The following is a 15,286-nucleotide window of genomic DNA, read 5'->3' on the forward strand; positions in this document are numbered from 1 at the left end:
ATTACCTTTAGATGTGGGGGCAGCATCTGTCAGTGTCTCCAGAGCCAGGTCATCAGCGTGCGATGAAGGAACCACCTAAGGAGGCGCCTGTATGCTTGTGTCATCAGCGCACAGATCGACATGCACTATAGGCGACCGCTAGTTAACCTGCGCATGCGCAGGATTACTGGCCATCCACACGAGAGGAGCACCGCCATCCCAATCAGTAGCGGTAAACTCCTATCTAATGCGCATGCGCCGGGCTCCGTACGGCTCACAGAGGAAAACACAACGCTTGGTTCCCCGGGCAACAAGCCGTGTCCTTGGAAAACAAAGCTATGGAGGCCTCAATGTACAAACAAATAATTTTTTTCCCTACAACACGGCCACCAAAAAGGCAAATCATTTACTTCCCTGACGCCAAATCAGCCAATAATTATAACAGCAAACAGCCATTTTACTAATAAAGGGGAATGCCTAATGGATTCGATAACTGCTGGATGACACAGCAATACACAGCTCAATATACAAATACCTAAAAATGAAGGCAAATAGCCAACAAAAACAGACTGCAAAGAAACAAAAAAAATTTTTTGGAGCATAACTTTATTGGGAAAAAAGAAACGATAAGAATAGCATTAGGTATTCGCCAACAGGTATATCCAAACGAAGGAAAGTAAGTTAAAGCAGACCATACTCCAAAAGACACTGGCATATGCGTTACCCATTTGAAGAGAAAAAGAGAAAACGTATCAGAATCAAATAAGGTACAACCAAAATAAACCAATAAAAAGAACAATCATAAATAGAGATGAGCGAGCACCAAAATGCTCGGGTGCTCGTTACTCGGGACGAACTTTTCGCGATGCTCGAGGGTTCGTTTCGAGTAACGAACCCCATTGAAGTCAATGGGCGACCCGAGCATTTTTGTATATCGCCGATGCTCGCTAAGGTTTTCGTTTGTGAAAATCTGGGCAATTCAAGAAAGTGATGGGAACGACACAGAAACGGATAGGGCAGGCGAGGGGCTACATGTTGGGCTGCATCTCAAGTTCCCAGGTCCCACTATTAAGCCACAATAGCGGCAAGAGTGCCCCCCCCAACAACTTTTACTTCTGAAAAGCCCTCATTAGCAATGCATACCTTAGCTAAGCACCACACTACCTCCAACAAAGCACAATCACTGCCTGCATGACACTCCGCTGCCACTTCCCCTGGGTTACATGCTGCCCAACCCCCCCCCCCCCCCACGACCCAGTGTCCACAGCGCACACCAAACTGTCCCTGCCCAGCCTTCAGCTGCCCTCATGCCACGCCACCCTCATGTCTATTTATAAGTGCGTCTGCCATGAGGAGGAACCACAGGCACACACTGCAGAGGGTTGGCACGGCTAGGCAGCGACCCTCTTTAAAAGGGGCGGGGCAATAGCCCACAATGCTGTACAGAAGCAATGAGAAATCCAATCCTGTGCCACCTCCATCAGGAGCTGCACACGTGGGAATAGCAATGGGGAACCTATGTGCCACACACTATTCATTCTGTCAAGGTGTCTGCATGCCCCAGTCAGACCACGGTTTTTTATAAATAGTCACAGGCAGGTACAACTCCGCAATGGGAATTCCGTGTGCACCCACAGCATGGGTGGCTCCCTGGAACCCACTGGCTGTACATTAATGTATCCCATTGCAGTGCCCATCACAGCTGAGGTAACGTCCGATTAAATGCAGGTGGGCTTCGGCCCACACTGCATGCCCCAGTCAGACTGGGGTTCTTTCGAAGTGGACACATGCAGTTACAACTCCCTGTGGACCCACAGCATGGGTGGGTGCCAGGAAGCCACCGGCGGTACATAAATATATCCCATTGCAGTGCCCAACACAGCTGAGGTAATCTTGTGCTTAATGCAGGTGGGCTTCTGCCCACACTGCATGCCCCAGTCAGACTGGGGTTCTTTAGAAGTGGATACATGCAGTTACAACTCTCTGTGGACCCACGGCATGGGTGGCTCCCTGGAACCCACCGGCGGTACATAAATATATCCCATTGCAGTGCCCAACACAGCTGATGTAACGTCAGCTGTAATGCAGGTGGGCAAAATATTCATTTGATTACACTGTAGGCGAGGGCCCCCAAAAATTGGTGTACCAACAGTACTAATGTACCTGAGAAAAATTGCCCATGCCCAACCAAGAGGGCAGGTGAAATCCATTAATCGCTTTGGTTAATGTGGCTTAATTGGTAACTAGGCCTGGAGGCAGCCCAGTTAAAATAAAAATTGGTTGAGGTGAAAGTTTCAACGCTTTAATGAGCATTGAAACGTATAAAAATTGTTTACAAAAATTATATGACTTGGCCTTGTGGGCCTAAGAAAAATTGCCCGTTTGGCGTGATTATGTGAGGTTTCAGGAGGAGGAGCAGGAGGAGGAGGAGGAATATTATACACAGATTGATGAAGCAAAAAGGTCCCCGTTTTTGATGGGGATAGAGAACGATGCTTCCATCCGCGGGTGCAGCCTACGTATTGCTTAGGTATCGCTGCTGTCCGCTGGTGGAGAAGAGAAGTCTGGGGAAATCCAGGCTTTATTCATCTTGATGAGTGTAAGCCTGTCGGCACTGTCGGTTGACAGGCGGGTACGCTTATCTGTGATGATTCCCCCAGCCACACTAAACACCCTCTCTGACAAGACGCTAGCCGCAGGGCAAGCAAGCACCTCCAGGGCATACAGCGTGAGTTCAGGCCACATGTCCAGCTTCGACACCCAGTAGTTGTAGGGAGCAGAGGCGTCACGGTGGATGGTTGTGCGATCGGCTACGTACTCCCTCACCATCCTTTTACAGTGCTCCCGCCGACTCAGCCTTGACTGGGGAGCGGTGACACAGTCTTGCTGGGGAGCCAGAAAGCTCTCCAGGGCATTAGAGAGTGTTCCCCTGCCTATGCTGTACATGCTGCCTGATCTCCGCGCCTCCCCTGCTACCTGGCCCTCGGAACTGCGCCTTCGGCCACTAGCGCTGTCGGATGGGAATTTTACCATCAGTTTGTCCGCCAGGGTCCTGTGGTATAGCATCACTCTCGAACCCCTTTCCTCTTCGGGAATGAGAGTGGAAAGGTTCTCCTTATACCGTGGGTCAAGCAGTGTGTACACCCAGTAATCCGTAGTGGCCAGAATGCGTGTAATGCGAGGGTCACGAGAAAGGCATCCTAACATGAAGTCAGCCATGTGTGCCAGGGCACCTGTACGCAACACATGGCTGTCCTCACTAGGAAGATCACTTTCAGGATCCTCCTCCTCCTCCTCCTCCTCAGGCCATACACGCTGAAAGGATGACAGGCAAGCAGCATGTGTACCCTCAGCAGTGGGCCAAGCTGTCTCTTCCCCCTCCTCCTCATGCTCCTCCTCCTCCTCACCGCGCTGAGATCTAGACAGGAGGGTGCTCTGACTATCCAGCGACATACTGTCTTCCCCGGTTTCCGAGCACAAAGCGTCTGCCTTTATGCTTTGCAGGGAACTTCTCAAGAGGCATAGCAGAGGAATGCTGACGCTAATGATTGCAGCATCGCCACTCACCACCTGGGTAGACTCCTCAAACTTTCCAAGGACCTGGCAGATGTCTGCCAACCAGGCCCACTCTTCTGAAAAGAATTGAGGCTGACTCCCACTGCGCCGCCCATGTTGGAGTTGGTATTCCTTTATAGCTCTACGCTGCTCATAGAGCCTGGCCAACATGTGGAGCGTAGAGTTCCACCGTGTGGGCACGTCGCACAGCAGTCGGTGCACTGGCAGATTAAACCAATGTTGCAGGGTGCGCAGGGTGGCAGCGTCCGTGTGGGACTTGCGGAAATGTGCGCAGAGCCGGCACACCTTTCCGAGCAGGTCAGTCAAGCGTGGGTAGCTTTTCAGAAAGCGCTGAACCACCAAATTAAAGACGTGGGACAGGCATGGCACATGCGTGAGGCTGCCGAGCTGCAGAGCCGCCACCAGGTTACGGCCGTTGTCACACACGACCATGCCCGGTTGGAGGTTCAGCGGCGCAAGCCAGCGGTCGGTCTGCTCTGTCAGACCCTGCAGCAGTTCGTGGGCCGTGTGCCTCTTATCTCCTAAGCTGAGTAGTTTCAGCACGGCCTGCTGACGCTTGCCCACCGCTGTGATGCCACGCTGTGCGACACCGACTGCTGGCGATGTGCTGCTGCTGCTGCTGACACATCTTGATTGCGAGACAGAGGTTGCGTTGGAGGAGGAGGAGGAGGAGGAGGGTGGTTTAGTGGAGGAAGCATACACCGCCGCAGATACCAGCACCGAGCTGGGGCCCGCAATTCTGGGGGTGGGTAGGACGTGAGCGGTCCCAGGCTCTGACTCTGTCCCAGCCTCCACTAAATTCACCCAATGTGCCGTCAGGGTGATATAGTGGCCCTGCCCGCCTGTGCTTGTCCACGTGTCCGTTGTTAAGTGGACCTTGGCAGTAACCGCGTTGGTGAGGGCGCGTACAATGTTGCGGGAGACGTGGTCGTGCAGGGCTGGGACGGCACATCGGGAAAAGTAGTGGCGACTGAGAACTGAGTAGCGCGGGGCCACCGCCGCCATCATATTTTTGAAAGACTCCATTTCCACAACCCTATACGGCAGCATCTCCAGGCTGATAAATTTGGCTATGTGCACGTTTAACGCTTGAGCGTGCGGGTGCGTGGCGTCGTACTTGCGCTTGCGCTCAAACACTTGCGCTAGCGACGGCTGGATGGTGCGCTGACAGACATTGGTGGATGGGGCCGAGGACAGCGGAGGTGAGGGTGTGGGTGCAGGCCAGGAGACGGTAGTGCCTGTGTCCTCAGAGCGGGGTTGGATCTCAGTGGCAGGTTGGGGCACAGGGGGAGAGGCAGTGGTGCAAACCGGAGGCGGTGAACGGCCTTCGTCCCACCTTGTGGGGTCCTTGGCCATCATATGTCTGCGCATGCTGGTGGTGGTGAGGCTGGTGGTGGTGGCTCCCCGGCTGATCTTGGCGCGACAAAGGTTGCACACCACTGTTCGTCGGTCGTCTGCACTCTCAGTGAAAAACTGCCAGACCTTTGAGCACCTCGGCCTCTGCAGGGTGGCATGGCGCGAGGGGGCGTTTTGGGAAACAGTTTGTGGATTATTCGGTCTGGCCCTGCCTCTACCCCTGGACACCGCACTGCCTCTTGCAACCTGCCCTGCTGCTGCCCTTGCCTCCCCCTCTGAAGACCTGTCCTCAGTAGGCGTAGCAAACCAGGTGGGGTCAGTCACCTCATTGTCGTGCTGCTCTTCCTCCGAATCCTCTGTGCGCTCCTCCCTCTGACTTACTGCCCTTACTACTACCTCACTGATTGACAACTGTGTCTCATCGTCATCGTCCTCCTCACCCACTGAAAGGTCTTGAGACAGTTGCCGGAAGTCCCCAGCCTCATCCCCCAGACCCTGGGAACTTTCCAATGGTTGGGCATCAGTCACGATAAACTCCTCTGGTGGGAGAGGAACCACTGCTGCCCAATCTGAGCAGGGGCCCGAGAACAGTTCCTGGGAGTCTGCCCGCTCCTCAGAATGTTTCATTGTAATGGAGTGAGGAGGCTGGGAGGAAGGAGGAGCAGCAGCCAGAGGATTCTGAGTTGCAGCAGTGGATGGCGCAGAACTGTGGGTGGACGATAGATTGCTGGATGCACTTTCTGCCATCCACGACAGGACCTGCTCACACTGCTCATTTTCTAATAAAGGTCTACCGTGTGGACCCATTAATTGTGCGATGAATGTGGGGACGCCAGAAACGTGCCTCTCTCCTAATCCCGCAGAAGTCGGCTGCGATACACCTGGATCAGGAGCTCAGCCTGTGCCCACACCCTGACTTGGGCCTCCGCGTCCTCGGCCGCGTCCACGTCCTCTAGGCCTACCCCTACCCCTCAGCATGCTGTATTACCAGTAATGCAGAAACAGAACGCTGTAATTAAATGTGCCACTTATTGGCCTGTGGTTGGAGGCTGACTTCGCTTACGGAACGCCAGGAAATAATTTTGCGTAAGCCTGCTGTAACACTTAGCTGGCTGCGTATGAATTTGGAAAACTACTACACCCAGCAGAGACCCAGAACACTGAGGACACTCACAGGCAGCCCAAATAGATTTTTTTCCCCAAATGTTTTTGCAAAGGCCCACTGCCTATATTCAATCAATATATCTCTTATCTCTCTGCGTCACCACTTCTGGCCCTGGAGTATGTCAAAGAACTGCAGAGTGTTGCACTGTGGACTGCAATACAGCGGTGATTTAACAGCCCAGACAGAGCCAGGAAATAATTTTGCGCAAGCCTGCTGTAACACTTAGCTGGCTGCGTATGAATTTGGAGAACTACTACACCCAGCAGAGACCCAGAACACTGAGGACAGTCACAGGCAGCCCAAATAGATTTTTTGTCCCCAAATATTTTTGCAAAGGCCCACTGCCTATATTCAATCAATATGTCTTCTGTCCCTGCCTAAGCGCTTCTGGCCCTGGAGTATGTCAAAGAACTGCAGAGTGTTGCACTGTGGACTGCAATACAGCGGTGATTTAACAGCCCAGACAGAGCCAGGAAATAATTTTGCGCAAGCCTGCTGTAACACTTAGCTGGCTGCGTATGAATTTGGAGAACTACTACACCCAGCAGAGACCCAGAACACTGAGGACACTCACAGGCAGCCCAAATAGATTTTTTTCCCCAAATGTTTTTGCAAAGGCCTACTGCCTATATTCAATCAATATATCTCTTCTCTCTCTGCGTCACCACTTCTGTCCCTGGAGTATGTCAAAGAACTGCAGAGTGTTGCACTGTGGACTGCAATACAGCGGTGATGTAACAGCCCAGACAGAGCCAGGAAATAATTTTGCGCAAGCCTGCTGTAACACTTAGCTGGCTGCGTATGAATTTGGAGAACTACTACACCCAGCAGAGACCCAGAACACTGAGGACACTCACAGGCAGCCCAAATAGATTTTTTTCCCCAAATGTTTTTGCAAAGGCCCACTGCCTATATTCAATCAATATATCTCTTCTCTCTCTGCGTCACCACTTCTGTCCCTGGAGTATGTCAAAGAACTGCAGAGTGTTGCACTGTGGACTGCAATACAGCGGTGATGTAACAGCCCAGACAGAGCCAGGAAATAATTTTGCGCAAGCCTGCTGTAACACTTAGCTGGCTGCGTATGAATTTGGAGAACTACTACACCCAGCAGAGACCCAGAACACTGAGGACACTCACAGGCAGCCCAAATAGATTTTTTTCCCCAAATGTTTTTGCAAAGGCCCACTGCCTATATTCAATCAATATGTCTTCTGTCCCTGCCTAAGCGCTTCTGGCCCTGGAGTATTACTGCAGGGCGCAATGCTCTGCACGGCCGATATACCAAAAAGAAAATGTGCAACACTGCAAAAAGCAGCCTCCACAGTACTGCACATGGTTAGATGTGGCCCTAAGAAGGACCGTTGGGGTTCTTGAAGCCTAAAATACTCCTAACACTCTCCCTATGGCAGCTCCACCAAGATAGCACTTTCCCTAAAGTATGTCAGAACGCATCTGTGGCGAGCCGCGGGAGGGGCCGATTTTTATACTCGGGTGACACCTGATCTCGCCAGCCACTCACTGCAGGGGGGTGGTATAGGGCTTGAACGTCGCAGGGGGAAGTTGTAATGCCTTCCCTGTCTTTCTATTGGCCAGAAAAGCGCGCTAACGCCTCAGAGATGAAAGTGAAAGTAACCCGAACATCGCGTGGTACTCGTTATGAGTAACGAGCATCTCGAACACGCTAATACTCAAACGAGTATCAAGCTCGGACGAGTACGTTCGCTCATCTCTAATCATAAATAAACAATAATAAATAAAGATAACAACACACAACAAACCACAATAAAGCAAAACACAAATACAGACGCCTAAAGAAGAAAAAGGAAAAAACTGAAAAAAACAAAAAACAGAAAGCCAAAGTCTATACAGCCCCATAAAAATGCAAAATAACTGACCCATAGAACACCTCAGAGACATACAGCAGTATTGAATTCTACATTAAGTTCAACCCTCGACTGCTGTCTAGCTCTAACGGCTGCAGCAGTCACCAAATCATCACACATCTCTGCCAGTCTACCATCAAGCTTATCATCAGCGGTATTCCTCCGAACCCTAAGGCACTGACTCCATGGTAATGCCTCCAATAAGCTCCTAGGGTGGCAACTGGAGTAGTGTAATAGGTTGTTACGGTCAGTATCCTTACGGTACAGATCCGTCAATAGCGACGTGCCCGTCTTTAGTACTGAAATGTCCAAAAACTGAATTGTGGAAGTCGAGGAGGTTAAAGTAAAGCTCAGTTCTGGTACCAACTGATTAAGGAATGCATTCAAATCAATCAGTTCACCATCAGAGCCATTCCAAAGCATGAACACATCATCTATGTATCTCCACCAGCAACCTACATGTTGCCAGTGTGGAGACACATAGATGTATGTCCTCTCGATGTGGTCCATGTACATACCCGCATAAGTAGGGGCCACATTAGACCCCATAGCGGTACCCTGGCGCTGCCTGTAAAAAGTGTTGTTAAAAAGGAAATAAATATTTTACAAAATAAATTCCAGCAGTGCCAGGGCAAACTGCAGGCATGTACTGGACCACAGTACTGGACTTAACAGGAGTATGGAATAATGACAATCAATGTTCAGCAAAGAAGCTATACAGCTCTCTGAATAGCTTAGCAGGAAGAGCCACCACCTGAAGTACAGCAGCTCCTGGATTGGAGTCCTGAATGTGTAACAAGTTATACATATGTACATGTATAAGCCGAATTATAAATGTTGTGTGACCTGTAGCACTCCATTGTACTGACAGGGGCACAGACCTTATGTAGCAATTTCTGAAGGTTTTCAATAGTTACCAGAGGTGTAAGTAAAGGCTCAGGGGCCCGGGTGCAAAGGTTCAGCTGGGCCCCTCTCCGTCTTCCATCTGTACCAGTACCAATACCTAAAACCATGCTAATTTACATACATGATTTAGCCCCTTCCATAAGCATTCTAAACATGGGTGTGCATACATTTTTAAAGCACTATATTGCAAAACATATTATGTATGACCTCAAATATTCATCTGCAGGTATTGGACATGACACCAGATATGCATTACTTCATTAAAGAATTTTGATTTTCTGTGAATCCACTTTATGCTAAGTCTACAGATGATGGACTTTTTTTCAACTTGGTTTTCAACACCATTCTACATCGAACCTGCAGCAAAATCCACTTGTGAAACATGCAGATAATTGTTATGAATTTGCAATAGATTTACAACTAAGACTGCAAAAGGTGAAATCTGTGTTGATTTCTGCAGCTTTTCCCCAAAATAATGAGCATAACTGTAAATTTCAAAATCCACAGCATGCTCCAATTTAGGGTGACTACCCACTAGCCTTTTTTTTTCTGCTGCGATTTCGCTGTGTTTTCTTTTCCAATTGTCAATGGGACCTTCTAATGTTAAAAACGCAACACACCAAAAACGCAAGTTGCGTTGTCTTGTGTCACGTTGCGTTTTTATCATTAGAAAGTCCCATTGACACTTGGGGAAAAAAAACGTCACAAATTCGCAGCAGAAAAAAAAAACCGCTAATGGGTAGTCACCCTCAGACTTGGAATTGTTTTCCGATTGAGTACGGGGCTTTCAGAACTCCATCTACACTAATAACATCATAAGTTGCTCTGGATACACAGTGCGGCATCTTCACTGTAAGGGCTCAGTCACATGGGTTTTTTTCCGCACATCAAAAAATTTGCACTAGATAGAACTAATGCTGTAAACTAATGGGACAGCATCCAGGGGTTTCACATCCAAGGAATCCCCTGCTGCAGCTGTCACAGCTGGGGATAGCTGGCAGCGCTCTTCTTGAGCGGATAAATGCTGCTAGCAGAGTGTCTTCTGCTGTGATGCCCGCTTCAGTCACGCAAATTTTTGAACGCATAACTTGGGCGTTTTGACGCACAAATTTTTAAACGCTTGTGTGACTGAGGCCTAAAATCCCAGCACATCTCACCACATCTGAACATCATTTTAAATTAATGCTATTACTGTTGAGGAGTATTGAAATCATTCTAAACTCTGTAGGTGGATATATTTGGTTTTCTTTCCCAATGTACATTTGATATATTTCTCCTCATATAGATTTCAGCTATGCCTCACTAGGTGGCACTATGACTTCAAGGCTAAATTACATTCTAGGCAGCTCTTTATGTGTTAGGGGTGTAGCTTTGCTCTAGAAAGCATAAAGGGGAGGTTAAAGAGGAAATGTAAGGTTAAAAGCATAGTGACTAAGTTCTGCACACATACCTATATGGATCTGTGTCTTATCTGTTCTATTCAACTGTTTCCTATAAATCAGTGTATGGAAGATGTTTTGTTTCTGTGTGGCTTTCATCTTCTTTCTATGTAAGTAGACATCTTTATAATACACATAACCTTATAGCTGCAAAAATGATGTCATAGTTGATTTCTTACAGTCCTAACATTAATGATATATTTTTTTACTGGATTTTTTTTTTTTGCACAGCTCAGCAAACTCTAAATAATGTCTGCCATTGCTTTCCAGGTTCTCCTTGCACCTCCAATATAATTCAGACACCCAAACTGGAGACCTTGGCTGGAAAGGACTTTAATCTCACATGTGACCATCCCTCCCTTTCTGCAACTGAATACATCTACTGGTACAGGTTATCTCCTGGTCAGGGACCTGTGTACTTAATACATGATTACAAGGACACTACATCATCAGACAACCATAAACTGAGATTAATCTTCAGGGATCAGAGAAAGTCCAGTGTCCTCAATATACTGGATGTCACCCCTGAAGACAGTGCAGTGTATCTGTGTGCTCAGGGTGACACGAAGCTACAAATACACTTCCTGCCTGTACAAGATTTCTGAAGTTTCTCTGCACTGAGTTTTAGTAACAGTGTATCAGGTATGGCATGCACCCTCCAATGGTGCCTCTGGGATAAGGTTAAAAAGATCAATAGTCGATAGTATCGACTATCGCTGAACAAACTAACGAATATAGTAAAATATCGGTGGAAAACTATCGATATTTCAATATATCGACTTTTTAAAAGCCTGAATAAAAATAACAGGTCTAGGGTTAATAAAGCAACACAATCAGCAAAAGAATCATAGTTTTCTTTTAAAACTTTAAACAGTTGAATTTATTATTAACTTCTATTAATAACATGAAATTATATTAAAGTTACAAATGAAAATAAAAAATTACAGCTGAAACATATAATTGAAATGAGGTATATGAAAAGAAGTTTTTTATCATTGGCCCCAATAATCGTTATCTAATGAGCCAAGAAATATTAATTTGCTGGCATGCTCTCCCTTCAAAATGCTCCTTCCAGCAGACAGAATTTCACCAGCTTTTGAAAACATTCTTTTTGCAGGAACTGAAGTAGCAACTACAGAAGGATGTTTTCTACCAAGCTGGTACAAATTGGAGTAGGGTTGGCATATTTCCGTCCATATTTGAAGAGGATTGTCTCCTAAACGACCTGGGGGGCATTTTTAAGTACAATGAAAGTTTTGGTGTTGTTTCATCTAACGTTCTTCGTTTTGTTTTGAGGTTCCAGGTCTTGTCTACAACCTTCTGATGAGAGCTCCATAAAGAAAACTCAGCATCTAAAAAAAAGAAAAATAAAGGGATAAAGATTAATAAACTTACCTGGGGAAGCTGAGGCTGCCGTATCGGAATCCAAAGATTCTTTATCACTGAGGTCCACAGCTAACATCATGTTTTTTAATATTCTGACCATGCTAGCCTTCGCAGCAGAATCCATGAAGTATGCATCTTTGAATCTCGGGTCAAGAATAGTACCCAACACTAATATTGATGCATACACTATTTTCCCAAAACGTTTCACCATTTCTTTTAATATAGAATTATGAGAGGAGAGCGCCAGAGAAATAAAAAATCAAACAATATCAAACGTGGTGAGGTAAAGCAATTACTCACCGGGTGCTCAGGTGAGACCAAGCTGGAAACATGGATCTCACCGGCATCGGAATCCTAGAAGGTGTATATGAAGCTAAATCCCTTATCCGTAGAGAGCCGCACAGTATTTATTACGAGTAGCATCCAAAAATTATTGGGGCTCGTTACATATCATTAGGAAAAAGAAAAACAATCCTTGCGCTCACGGGAAAAGCAGGAAAATAATCGATTGATTAATTTTACTTAATCAATTTATTAAACACATAAAATACATACGTTGATCTGAGCTACGCGTTTCTGCGACTTACTTGTCGCCTTTTTCAAGCTCAAAAGCACATTTTAACACGATCATTTTATACAGACATTTAAAAGGCTGGCTTACCAGACACTGTGCAATTACCGGTGCATACCGTTCAATTAGTGTGTTTGGGCGGAGATCCCGCTACCTAGGAATGATCAAATTGACGTAATTACGTCACTCTTTGACTCGCTTTATGCGTGTCAAAGTTTTTTACAATGAACTTTATCAACACATGTTTAAAGGTTCCGACAAGGGTTACTTTTCTCGATCCATCTACTAAAGGAATAACACCCGATTTAATAGTTTACACATATTATGTCCATCTATAATTTATATACTACCATTACGTCAATTTGATCATTCCTAGGTAGCGGGATCTCCGCCCAAACACACTAATTGAACGGTATGCACCGGTAATTGCACAGTGTCTGGTAAGCCAGCCTTTTAAATGTCTGTATAAATTGATTGTGTTAAAATGTGCTTTTGAGCTTGAAAAAGGTGACAAGTAAGTCGCAGAAACGCGTCGCTCAGATCAACGTATGTATTTTATGTGTTAAATAAATTGATTAAGTAAAATTAATCAATCGATTATTTTCATGCTATTCCCGTGAGCGCAAGGATTTTTTTCTTTTTCCTAATTTCTTTTAATATATTTGATTTAAGCATTTCTGCCATTTTCCCTGCAGGCTGCAATAATGTTATTTTTAGAGATGAGCGAACGTACTCGTCCGAGCTTGATACTCGTTCGAGTATTAGCGTGTTCGAGATGCTCGTTACTCGTAACGAGTACCACACGATGCTCGAGTTACTTTCACTTTCATCTCTGAGACGTTAGCGCGCTTTTCTGGCCAATAGAAAGACAGGGAAGGCATTACAACTTCCCCCCTGCGACGTTCAAGCCCTATACCACCCCCCTGCAGTGAGTGGCTGGCGAGATCAGGTGTCACCCGAGTATATAAATCGGCCCCTCCCGCGGCTCGCCACAGATGCATTCTGACAGAGATCAGGGAAAGTGCTGCTGATGCCGGAGCTGCTATAGGGAGAGCGTTAGGAGTGATTTTAGGCTTCAAGAACCCCAACGGTCCTTCTTAGGGCCACATCTGACCGTGTGCAGTACGGTTGAGGCTGCTTTTAGCAGTGTTGCACAATTTTTTTTTTTTTGTATATCGGGTGTGCAGAGCATTGCGTCCTCAATCTGCAGTCATCCAACGCAACATCTACCTCGCAATCAAGACTTGTGAGCGGCGTGGCAGCGGTGGGCAAGCGTCAGCAGGCCGTGCTGAAACTACTCTGCTTAGGAGAGAAGAGGCACACGGTCCACGAACTGTTGCACGGTCTGACAGAGCAGACCGTCCGCTGGCTTTCGCCACTGAGCCTCCAACCGGACATGGTCGTGTGTGACAACGGCCGTAACCTGGTGGCGGCTCTGCAGCTCGGCAGCCTCACGCACGTGCCATGCCTGGTCCATGTCTTTAATTTGGTGGTTCAGCGGTTTCTGAAAGGCTACCCACACTTGTCAGACCTCCTCGGCAAGGTGCGCCGGGTCAGCGCACATTTCCGCAAGTCCAACACGGACGCTGCCACCCTGCAACATCGGTTTAATCTGCCAGTGCACCGACTGCTTTGCGAGGTGCCCACACGGTGAAACTCTACGCTTCACATGTTGTCCCGGCTGTATGAGCAGCATAGAGCTATAGTGGAATACCATCTCCAACATGGGCGGCGAAGTGGGAGTCAGCCTCCTCAATTCTTTACAGAGGAATGGGCCTGGATGGCAGATATCTGCCAGGTCCTTGGAAACTTTGAGGTGTCCACCCTGATGGTGAGCGGCGATGCTGCAATCATTAGCGTCACCATTCCCCTGATGCCTCTTGAGAAGTTCCCTGCAAAGCATAAAGGCTGATGCTTTGTGGGCGGAAACGGAGGTGGGGGAAGACAGTATGTCGCTGGATAGTCAGAGCACCCTCATGTCTATATCTCAGCGCGTGGAGGAGGAGGAGGAGGGGGAGGAGCCTGAGGAGGAAGCGACAGCTGGTGCCCATGCAGCTTGCCTCTCATCCATTCAGCATGTATGGCCTGAGGAGGAGGAGGAGGAGGATACTCAAAGTGATCGTCCTAGTGAGAAAAGCCATATGTTGCGTACCCTGGCACACATGGCTGACTTTATGTTAGCATGCCTTTCTCGTGACCCTCGTGTTAGACGCATTCTGGCCACTACAGATTACTGGGTGTACACACTGCTTGACCCACGGTATAAGGAGAACCTTTCCACTCTCATTACCGAAGAGGAAAGGGGTTTGAGAGTGGTGCAATACCACAGGGCCCTGGTGGACAAACTTGGGTAAACGTCCCATCTGACAGCGCTAGTGGCAGAAGGCACAGTTCCGAGGGCCACGTAGAAGGGGGGCGTGGAGATCAGGCAGCATGTTCAGCGCAGGCAGGGGAACACTCTCCAAGGCCTTTGCCAGCTTTATGGCTCCCCAGCAAGACTGTCTCACACCTCCCCAGTCCAGGCTGAGTCGGAGGGAGCACTGTAAGAAGATGGTGAGGTAGTACGCAGCCGATCGTACCACCGTCCTCCGTGACGCCTCTGCTCCGTACAACTACTGGGTGTCAAAGCTGGACACGTGGCCCGAACTCGCGCTGTATGCCCTGGAGGTGTTGGCTTGCCCTGCAGCTAGCGTCTTGTCAGAGAGGGTGTTTAGTGCAGCTGGGGGAATCATCATGGACAAGCGTACCCGCCTGTCAACTGACAGCGCCAACAGGCTTACACTCATAAAGATGAACAAAGCCTGGATTTCCCCAGATTTCTCTTCTCCACCAGCGGACAGCAGCGCTACCTAAAGAACTTTGTCAATCTGTGTATGCTATTCGTCCTCCTCCTCCGGCTCCTCCTCCTGAAACCTCTCGTAATCACCGCGAATGGGCAATTTTTCTGTGGGCCAAAAGGCTCATATAACTTTTCTAAATAATATTTATCTGTTTCAATTCGCATTAAAGCATTGAAACTTCC

General features: G+C 47.9%; 1 gene segment (V, D, J or C); it reads left to right on the forward strand.

Annotated features, from left to right (window-relative positions):
* Positions 1 to 9,021: 9,021 nt before the first annotated feature.
* LOC136628905 (T cell receptor alpha variable 26-1-like) lies at positions 9,022 to 10,912 on the forward strand. The segment is given in 2 exon segments: positions 9,022 to 9,094; positions 10,578 to 10,912. Coding segments are annotated over 2 exon segments (408 nt in total).
* The last annotated feature ends 4,374 nt before the right edge of the window (positions 10,913 to 15,286 follow it).

This window comes from Eleutherodactylus coqui, chromosome 5, assembly GCF_035609145.1.
Source record: "Eleutherodactylus coqui strain aEleCoq1 chromosome 5, aEleCoq1.hap1, whole genome shotgun sequence".
NCBI classification, from domain to species: Eukaryota; Metazoa; Chordata; class Amphibia; order Anura; family Eleutherodactylidae; genus Eleutherodactylus; species Eleutherodactylus coqui.